General features: G+C 28.4%; 2 protein-coding genes across 2 annotated transcripts in view; one reads left to right on the forward strand and one right to left on the reverse strand.

Moving 5' to 3' along the window:
• Positions 1-1,431: 1,431 nt before the first annotated feature.
• LOC106785241 (mitochondrial genome maintenance exonuclease 1-like) lies at positions 1,432-4,174 on the reverse strand. The gene is made up of 4 exons (XM_014745523.1): positions 3,061-4,174; positions 2,422-2,629; positions 2,105-2,237; positions 1,432-2,002 (listed from the first exon to the last, which is right to left on the reverse strand). Exons 1-4 carry the CDS (start codon positions 3,974-3,976, stop codon positions 1,844-1,846), a joined length of 1,416 nt encoding a protein of 471 aa, XP_014601009.1. The 5' UTR covers positions 3,977-4,174; the 3' UTR covers positions 1,432-1,843.
• A 3,924-nt stretch (positions 4,175-8,098) lies between these two features.
• The window catches only part of LOC106785225 (40S ribosomal protein S12, mitochondrial), a 5,543-nt gene continuing 2,523 nt past the window's right edge, over positions 8,099-11,118 (forward strand). Inside the window, exons 1-3 of the mRNA XM_014745503.1 lie at positions 8,099-8,261; positions 8,589-8,636; positions 8,735-8,782. Of these exons, the coding sequence (XP_014600989.1) occupies positions 8,198-8,261; positions 8,589-8,636; positions 8,735-8,782 (160 nt within the window). The 5' untranslated portion in view covers positions 8,099-8,197. The remainder of the gene's footprint in view (positions 8,262-8,588; positions 8,637-8,734; positions 8,783-11,118) is intronic.

The raw sequence follows: 11,118 nt of genomic DNA on the forward strand, positions 1-11,118 counted from the left end.
CACCAAAAAGTTATAATTACTATCTATGTTAAACTATCTGTGACATTTAACTTGTTTTTTCTTTTTTATACATATATACGTATATAGTAAATAATATATCTCTAATATAGAAGACCCGATTTAAAAAGTTTGTCAAAATATAAAAATATTTATTTTTCAATGTGAAATTAATATTAAAACATGACAAAATTAATAACTAACTTTGTGAAATTTTAGGTATGATATAATAAAAATTATAACAAATTCAAAAGACTTTATTTTAAGGATGAAAAATAAATATTCATCAAAATAACAAAATACTGATAAATAAATATCTTTCGGTTTCTTTAATTTATTTTATATTACACTAATTTTCTTTTTTCCTTTCGATCGAATTTTTTGGTTGCTTTAGGATTGAGTTAAGAATATTATGTAACATAAAATAATTTACTTGTAATAGTAAAAAATTAGATACCCTTGATGTGTTCCGCGTGATTTTCAACAAAAACTCAAATGTTCGTATGATTATTTTCAGTAAAAAAAATGAGCACAAAAAAGTTGGTATAAAACCGCAACAGCAGAAAAAATAAATAAGTGCTCTTAATTGCTCATTAATTACTCATTTAAATTCCATATAATTGCTCACTTTATACATTAATTAATTATTTAATTGACTATTAATAATTAAAAAATCGAAAACGTTTTTTCTCATTTCTAAGCAAAGCAATGAAGTTTTCTATTGTTTTTTGTTTTCAATCAACTGCTCACTTTTGGTTTGTCCGTTTTTCTCCGGTTTTTCTAGCTCCAATATGATATCGGTCTTTTTTTTAATCTAGTAAGTCTTTTTTTCTGTACCTGTTCCAAGACAATCGTTCTTAACGAGTAAACTCCTCTAATTAATAATTGCAAAATATCTATATAAGATTTTTAATTGTTGTTTGTTTTTAAATGTATATAAAATTTAATTACACATTCACTTTGTATACACTATTTGCTATTAGAAGTTACTAGGAGATAAGCAAGTTTAAAATTTATTGAAATTCTAGTAACATTGCATAGCATCATATCAGTAATAGCAGTGCTCTACCTTTATCTTATCAACAGTCAGTAATACGACTTACCGGCTCAGAAGATCTGATGAAAACTTACTATCAGAATTATCGACAGTAGGCAAACCTTCACCGCAGAAAGAAATGAATAGGTGCTTTTAATTGTTCACTAATTGCACATTTAAAATCCATAATTGCTCACTTTTTATTAATTAATTATTTAATTAGTTATTAATAATTGAAAATACAAAAACGTTTTTTATTATTTCTAAGCAAAGCAATAAAGCGAGCGACCTTTTTTTTTTTCTTCGTTCCTTGGTTTAATATATTTTTGCCTTATCTATTTTTATTCTTTTTGAAAAATGTATAGAATGAGAGTATCTGATAATAAATAAAAGAAATAGATTGAAATAATTCACTTTATTATTTCTATATTATATTCCGAGATATACAAAATGAGTCGAGTGAATCTCTGTCAATCTCTACAGGTGTATTCTACTCGTAAAAATAATTACACAAAAAATCAGACGTTATACGATTGTTCTTTGTTTTATTTGTTTATTATATCTTTCTACTTTCCCAAAAGGGAGAGTACTTCCTCACTTTCTCACACTTATTTAATACTATCAAAGAGGTCACATCTTTTTATTGCCTTTCTGGAGTCAATAGCACACGGTTTTTATCTTTTGTTTCTTCAGCAGACCACCCGTTCATGTTACTAATGGTTCCCACGTTGTTCAATTTTAGTGATCGGCTTGAAATGTGCTAAATTATCGACTTTTATTTGTTTGTTATTATATAATAACAGTTATATTTTAATCCGAGCAATTGTTTTGGTTTTTAACATTATGCCAATAATTTTTAAGTTTTGCTAACCATCTATACCAATGTTCATTTAAATGATGGTCTGATAAAAAAAATATGTCCGCAGGTTTTCCCGTTGTGTAACCGACAACTATCATGGCATAGTGGATCTAATAAAATATATCGAATTTTATTAAAAATTACAAAATATATTTCTTGAACAAATAAACAGAAGAAAAAAAAAATAAAGAAAGAAATTAAAAACAACTTACCGAAAATGGATAACTTTTGGAGGAATTAATAGCACCTACATAAGCGGCAAGTTGTATCGGTGCATCATAAGTTAAATTTAATTTTTTTTTATCTTTGTCCGATTTTTTCCAATCAATAACGCATAATTTGCCCCTATGAAGAAAGTTTGCATTGATTATGATTTTTTTCTTTGAAATAAATCTCATTATATATATTATATTATAATCAGAATATAAAATGATATTAATATAGAAACAGAAAATAATAAAAAGTAGTAAAATTTCATACGCATAAAATTATTATTTTATTATAGTAAATTTTGGTAAGAATGTTTTACCTGTATGTTGCTATACAATCGACTTTTCCTTTGTAGCACAAACCCTTATGGGAAACAAACGATTCGACTGCTTTAATATCTTCTAATTCATTTATAATACTACTTAAACTATTATAAGCTGGAAGAATATGTTCAGGTATATCGACTTCTCTCCCGTATAAAGTATCTTCTATACAAGAATGAAATATTTTTCCATTGTTCAGTAGCTCTGTAAATTAAAAAAAATCATCATTGCATATTAACAATGTCTCAAGATACTTAATTGAGCCATTTGCAGGTCAAAGTGATAAACTTAACTTTTAGAATTTGTTTAAATTTCATTAACAAAGTACTTGTGTGTGTGTGTGTTGTCAATGCTTAACTTTTTATATTTAAAATAAATTTCTATTATATATATATATATACTACTACTACTTTTTGTTTTGCGTAGGTAATTGATTAACACGTTCCCTGCCAGACTGTCTTTTGAAGACTTCTCGTTCAAGCCGCATGGGGCGTATGCGCCCCACGCTTTACATTTGTATTATTTTGTTTCTGGCGTATGCCTTTTGTTCTGGCATGAACGGAAAGTTCAGCGTGGGGCGTATACGACCCACGCGACAGGGAACGTGTTAAGCAAATGAATAACTTGGTTATTACCTTGTTGATACTCATTGAATTTCTCTTCTCCCATTTCTTTTATAAGTTTGTTTTTCCACAAATTTAAAAGTTTTTGAGCTTCCGGAGACATAGTTTCAGATAAAATTTTAGTAACAGATGGATAATAAAGAATTTCTGGATCGTCTTTCAGAGAGAGGGATAATACTTCTGATTGTTTTAGCGCTTTTGGAATCTTTTGCTGTTCAGTAAAAATTGGAAAGCGACTTGATTTAATTATATGTACATCTACTAATTTCTCATTCTTTGGTTGTGGAGCTTCTAACTCATTAGGAATAGTTTTTGTTGAAACGCTATCATCTTTATTATTTTTGGTATCATCTTTATTATTTTTTCTATCATCTTTATTATTTTTGGTATCATCTTTATTATTTTTGCTGTCATCTTTATTATTTTTGCTATTATCTTTATTATTACTGCTACATTTTTTATCGGTTATATTTTTTCTTCTTCTAATATCTTTACTTTTTTTACTTTTAATATTACTTTCCTTGCTTTTGGATGCAACATTATTTTCATTGCAATCAAGCAGAAGATTCTTTGCATAACTTTTATTACATTTCATACTGGCTATTGTGTTAATATGAGTTTGTGATGTAAACCGAATCAAATTCATCCTAGATCTATTAACTTTTAAATTCCACCATAGTTCTGAATCCATTGATACGTTTTCCTTTTTTAAATCGACTATTGATTTTGTCAATGTCTCTTTTTTCTTTCTTTTCATTGGTCCAAACATATACTTATCTTCTCTATTTTTCTGATGCAGTTTAGTATTTCTACGATTTCCATTAAATATATTTGCAGAATTACTATTACAATTAAAGATTAATGTATTTATATTGCAAGGAAATATGAAACATCTATGACAACATAATAAGATTTTTAAACTCTTCATATTATTATTAATTAATAGTAAACACAAATTTCATTTATAATTAATGATAAACAAATATTTAAGTAAAACACTCTTATTAACTGTATTATATATTTCGTTATCATTGTACACTTAGATGAAAATAACAAATATGTTTAACGACAAATTTTTAAAAATAACAAATTTACAAATTATTTCATCCTAACCTACATTTAATAGCCGCTGAATCAAATACATATGACAATACGTGTTTACTAGACGAGTAGTTTAAAATACTCACATTAGATGGCAGTTTATAAATAATGAAGAATTATAACATTTAAAAATGAATCAATAAGTTTATGATTTGACAAAACCTTATACCTATAACACTATTTGCAATCTAAACAACTTAATAATTACGAAAGTAAAAAATCATCATTTTAATTGTTACAATATTTAAAATCAAAATACTTACCGTAGGAGTCGCATCCGTAAAGCAAAGTACCGAAGAATGATTGTAGATGGCTTACATTCGTCGAGAGGGTAGCGACTTTAATTGAGGTGGGGGTGGCTGTAAGGAGGGGATCGAAAGGGTTAATAAAATTAAACTTAGTAAATATATATATATATATATATATATATATATGTATTGACAATAAAAATATACGTAAAAGAAATATCTTAAATATTTATTAACTCTTACCTTAGAATTAATATTAAATTTATAATAAAAATATTAATCTTTTATAATTAATCTCTCTTTTATTATTTAAATAATACATGAGAGAAAAAAAACACTGTGACGTGTTCTAATTTGAATATAAAAAAAGACTAATTCAAAAACCATCAAAATCGGTCAAGTATTCGGTATTATTTATACTATTAGCTTGCAATGACTCTTACTCTGAAAACTGTGTTTAATTTATTTTCATTATTTAATATAATTTTATATTCAATATATGTTAATTCATTACAAATGAATCACGGAAATTCTTAATAATTGAAACGATGACAGTGATGATTGTGTTAGAAATGAGATTTTCTTTTCAAATAATACAGTTTCGACCCTTTTTCTCACAAAATTTCTTATTTATTTAAACTTGACCTGTCATTCGTTAAAATTAAGATTAATGATAAAATTGAATGAAACAAAAATTCCATCATTTATTATGTGCATTCTGTATGCTAATGTCAACTATCAAGGTTATCCATTATGTATTTGAATTGATTCGTGAATAATACGTTTTGTTAAGAAAGGTCACATTTTATCCCAAACATACTGTAACGAAAGGGTTGTATCTTACGCCATAGGGGACTCCAATTGTTGTCAAAGGTGAACTTTCTCGTTTTATACAAAATGTATCCTAATTTTCATGAATTTCTTTGACAAATTCTTGAAAAACTTTTTATTTTTTCTATCTTTCACTATACCACATTCTAAAGATTAAATCAGAATTTTTGAAAATCAATTTTCAAATTCAACGAACCAAAGTACAAATCTTAAAACAAATATAAAATTTACGAAATTATTGATTATATTAGAAAACGAATTAATATCTCATTCTTGTTATTTCTAAACCCCGGTATACGTAATAGAGCTAATATAAAGAGGAAGTGCGATACTGAAAGAACGCACTAACCGCGCAGAAAAATCTTTATACTTGCGTACCTTTTTACGTAACGTTGCAACCGAAAACCGTAAGCCAACAGACAACTAGTGGACTGTTAGTCCTAGTATATAACGGTGAAAGTTTCTTCTCCTTCTTTACTTGCAGTACGAGAAGGAAGAATGAAATTGGAGATGCACGGAAAAAAAAGATCCTCCTCCAGGATTTTCTATCGGGATCGTGCGCGAAACTGAGAACGTTTGATCATCGTCTTCGACTTCATCATCTTCTTCTTCTTCTTTTTATTTTTTTTTCTTCTTGACTCGGACAGTAGTAAGTCAAAGAAGAAAATCGAGCAACGTGCGACTCTTCCTCCTTTTGTATGACCCAGTTATATGATATAGTATGCTGTAATGATACCTAATGATCCAATTTTCTTTGGAACAGAATCATTATAATGAATTGTGGAAAAGAAAAATTTAGAAAATATTCTTTAAAAGTATGTCAATAAAAGAAGAAAAGGGAACAAAAAGATATTCTTTAACCCCTTTGTCGAATGGAACAATAAAATGGTCGGCCTATTTCCGTCGGTACTATTGTTATATTATTTTAAATCGTTTTAAATAATATAGTAAAGTATATTCAATTATTAATTAATTATTATTTTTTATTAGATATTAATTTAACTTTAAAATACATTGATGCTGGAAGTATATCTGAGTTATATATAAAAAAAAAGAATCTTTAAATACACTAAAAAAAATTGAAGGATAAAACATAATAATTAGAAGAAAAAAAATGAATGAATTTAAGGATACTTGTAATTGAATAACAACTGTAATTATGAGGAATGATTGATCTATCCCGGCTGATCTCTGATCTCTGATCTCTATTCTATCTTTTTTTTAACCCAATTCTCATAGATTCCGTAAGATCCGAGAACAAATTGTTATAAGGTAAGATATTGCAATAAAGAATTTTCGTGAGGAACGAGGGGGAAAAATTGCTTTAGAAAGGCGTGTGGAGACACGCACCGTATGTAACACCATACCTATTACTACTCTGTCCTCCGTGAACCATTTCCCCTTGTACGCATATACGTATACGCTTGTCAAACCTGCTACCCGTATAGCTAAATTTGTTTGTAGATGTGTACACCTCAGTAGAATTCAATCTCGTGGCTAAAGATTCCACCGGTATAAAAGGGGTGTGTCTCATGGTGACCGAATCAGTTTCATAGCAGCGATCCATCCACTCTAACGCACTATCAACATGAACGCTATAGTAAGTAACAATATTGTATTATTATAACGTTTGATTAAACTTTAATTAATTGTTACGATTATATGCTATATCGATATGATTATTTAATTTGATTTAATCTTGTTTGCCTGTTATTTTCCCCTATAGTTACTCTTTGCCATCCTCTCTCTGGCTTCACCAATTTTTAGCGAGGAACCACTCCAAATTAAAAAACACGAAAAAAGGGGTATCTTCGGTCTCGGATATGGTGGTTATTACGGAGGAGGAATTGGAGGACTCGGAGGTAGACAACAAAAAAATGATTTCACTTAAGTTATTGTACCTTTTTTTCTTTGCCTATCTTACTGAATCCTTAAAAAAAAGTATCACACTTACGTCCGGAAAAAGCAAACGTATCCGACAACTTTCTTGACCGGTCATTCGAATCCTGACCTTTTTAGATAATAAATCGGAAAGGTGTCGATGTCTTTTCCGTAATAAACATTGAACTGGTGTTTCCAAAGATTTGTTTGTATATTTTTGTGTCGTTTAGGATATGGTCATGGTGGATATGTGGGAAACTCAGCGGGTTACTCTTTAGGCCATAATTACGGAGCTGCACCTCTTGTTTCTCATGGATACAACAGTGCACCGATCCCCTTGTCTCATGGATATAGCGCTCCGACTTATTCCTCATCGTATCTTGACCATTCCGGTGTAGCTCTTGGACATGGGTTCGGTGGTCATGGTTTCGGTTACCACGGACTATAAGGGAACTCGGCATTACTGTTTATCAATGTTTCAGCTACGTTGATACGATTTAGGTTTTTAACATCTTTTCTAGACAATAACTTAATCATTGTAGTCATTTTTTTGTACCAATTTTTGCATCTCTCTAATAAATGCGTTATTTCTATCGGTCGTCTTATTAATATATCTTTTATCCTATTTTAAAGATTTCCAAATGAATTATGTTGTTGTATATATATCTGCAAATAAATATAATATTAGCAACATTTGTTACATTTTTCTTCAAATATTTACGGTACATATGTGGTCACATTTCAATCAATTTTTAAATGTGCCCCTGTTGTAAGCAACATTTGTATAAACTTATGATCATAGGAATGCGGATGTCATTTCAACTATTCGTTCAAATTATTTAGGTTTATAATAGCTCTTTTCATTTAATGTGCCGTTTAAAATAGTTAAGTAAAGAATTGAGAAACAAATTGTAGAAAAAAATGTGGAAATAGAAAATGATTTAAGGATAAATGGGATTCCTACCTTATCCAACGGACTGTGATTAGTTGATTGATTGATCGGTAGGCGTCTACAAGAGTAATTTGTTTGGAATTTTTTGCGAAACTGGAGGATAATTGTTTAGAAATATTTAGTAATTAAATTGATCATGAACGTCTTGACAAGAACAGTAGTGAATATAGCAAGATCTTTTATAACAAATTACACTCCAGGTATGCTAGTATAACAGTTGTCATTTCTTACTTTATTTGCTAACCTCTAAAGTAAATCTAACCTCTTAGAAAATTCCTATCATTATTTGTCTATAAAAGTATAGAAAATATCATAATAGAATAAATACTGACTTAATTAAAATGTCTATTATATAATTGCATCTATAATGTTAGCATAATAATGTTTAAAAAATTTCTTTTGTTGACTAGTTTGTCTAAAAAGATTGATTTCAAAAATAGAAATCAAAATATTACTAATACATTTATTAATTTACTATTAAAATGATAAATAACTATACCGTTTTTCTCTTATGATTTATTTTACAGCAAACAAATTCCACGTCATAGGAAATTATGGCCTTACTGGTGTTCAAGGTAAATTTAAAAATAGCTATGATTACAGATAAATTATAAATCATTAATCTATCAATAGGTCTATCTTTAGATAATGATTCGTGAATTAATTTCAATAGGTAGTTTAGTAAGCAAAATGAGAGAGTCCTTGACTAATACGTTTCAAGGTAAGATATTTCTTTTTTATAATAAATATTACATTATAACGAAATTTCTGGAACACATTCATTAGTAAAACTATCAAATAATAATGTGTTTCTACTTTTATCAGACCAATTAAAGTAACTGGTTATTAAAGAAACTTTATTTTAATTTCTTTTAGTTTTTACTTAATGAAAACTCAGATTAAACAACGTATTGTTCATAAAATATATACATAATATCATATACTATATATAGATTAAAAAAATAAAATAAGAAATGCAATAATATAGATTTCCTTCGAAGAGATTTTAATATTTAAACAGACTTCAATCACAATCATTTTAATTGGTCTTGATGGTTATAATGTTAAGAAGTTAAAAATAAGAATATTTTCGTGAATTTTTTTTACAATAAAAACGAGTCATGATTCGAATTTTTTTTCATGCTCTATTATTACACTTTTAATTAATATAGAAAACAAATTTACGAAAAATAATAAAATATTTTTGAAAACAAAAATTAGCTACCTTCAATATGACGTCTTTGGAAACTTGTTATAAGTAGCATAAGTTATTTCTCCAATTTTACAGATTTGAAAAAAGAAAGTTCGAATGCATTCTCATTCTTTATGATCGTCGATACGGTCTTAACTTATTATTGAATAAAAAAAATTACGTTAAAAATTGTAAGAATTATTCGTGCTCAAAGTTTAAGCATCGAAACCTGTTGCATACTCTGTCCCATGTTTTTTATTTTCTTTTTCAATTCACCCAACCAACTCTTTTTCTTTTTTACACGACCCAGAGCAGAGGGGTCGTCTCCACGCGAGAAAAAAAAGGTCCCGATTTTTTTTATTTTTTATTTTTGTTTTTTTGTTTTTTTTTTTGTTTCCTAACACGATTTATTACCTCCAACGCAATTTTGAAATCGTTTTCCTCGAATACGGTTGCTTTTTTAAGCATATTTTTTTTTGGCATGTCTTTTTTCTACACTGCTTTCCGAGGAACATTTCTACTAAAGAAAAAAAAAAAAGAAAGAAAGAAGAAAGGAAAAAGTAAAAAAATTTACTCTAAAAACTTAAAGGATCGATCGTTTTTTATTTTTATTATTGCAAGAATTTATAGTATTGAATGCGTACAATCGTGGTACAAAAACATAATCATTTAAGAGCTTTGAATTATGAAAGGGTTGCGCCTAAAAACATGTGTTAAAGGAAAAAAAAAATGTTGACATACTCCCCTGAACAACGATGGATTCACTCAGGTAAAAAAATGAAGCTAACCGTTCTGGATGTATTTTTTTTGGTCGAACGATCTCAGAATGAAAATGCACTACTTACTATCGGTCATTATTATTTTATCATGGTATATAAAATATATACTCGATATATTTCGAAAAATTATTTTTTCTCGGAAATGCGAAACTTCGTACGAACAATTTTTCATGAATATTTTATTATTTCATTTACGATTTATCGTTAGTTTTACATATATAAAATCACACCCCCGTTCACGTTTGCACAATTAATTACAATAAATTACAATAATTGTGACTGTTTTTAATAATTCTAATATTAATACGCGCGTATAATAAATATAATTTTTATAATTAAATAGATCCGCGAAGTTTTGATAGATGATTTTTTTTTTTTGTGGTAAGGATCGTATAAATAAAATAAATATAAAAGAATAATAGAGATTCGCTATTCATTTTAAGCAATAATATTATTTGGACTTATTTTGGATTTATTTTAGTAATTTAAATGCAGATAACATTTAACCGATGTATAAATAAAGGTTTTTAAAGTCAAATAAATCCAGATGAAATCTCAATAGCTGATCCTTTTGCGTAAGAATCGTTCTAAAGATCATCGGGTTGATATACATTTCCTGTAAATATAACAAAACTGGACATACCTGACATCGGTCAGTAGTATTCCCATTTCTTATATTCCTCCAACCAGATTCATATTTTTTTTTTCCTTTTTCTTTATTTTCCCTATATTCCCAATGGAGTAGCCTGAAAGAAAAAAAAAGGGAAAGAGATAAAGAAATAGATGGTGGTCGACTTAAAGAGAGACTAGTTTTCCCATCGTAGAATGGGACACTGCATTCTTCCAATGAAAACCGTGTAGAGCGCAAAAGAGCACGCAGCTTTTACCTCTTTCATACGAAAGTACGAGGGATGAAGATCTCGAAATGCAAAAAGGGCACACCGTAAGAAAGGATTTAGAGAGGAGAGGATGGGCTATGGGCAATCGATGGGAATCGAAAAAGGAGAAGGGGAATGAAGTGTTCATTTGCGGTTGACCAGTTGTTAGAGTTCTATAATATCTCATATATGTATATATATATATATA

The sequence above is a fragment of the Polistes canadensis genome, unplaced genomic scaffold, assembly GCF_001313835.1.
Source record: "Polistes canadensis isolate GaletaPanama2010 unplaced genomic scaffold, ASM131383v1 scaffold_46, whole genome shotgun sequence".
In the NCBI taxonomy this organism is placed as follows: Eukaryota; Metazoa; Arthropoda; class Insecta; order Hymenoptera; family Vespidae; genus Polistes; species Polistes canadensis.

Bases quoted from the DNA above. Each gene is read 5' to 3' on its own strand.
- LOC106785241 (XM_014745523.1), bottom strand. From the start codon at position 3,976: ATGAAGAGTTTAAAAATCTTATTATGTTGTCATAGATGTTTCATATTT. The intron at 2,630-3,060 runs GTAATAACCAAG...TTTAATTTACAG, and splicing joins ATTCAATGAGTATCAACAAG to AGCTACTGAACAATGGAAAA. The intron at 2,003-2,104 runs GTAAGTTGTTTT...ATATTTTATTAG, and splicing joins CCAAAAGTTATCCATTTTCG to ATCCACTATGCCATGATAGT.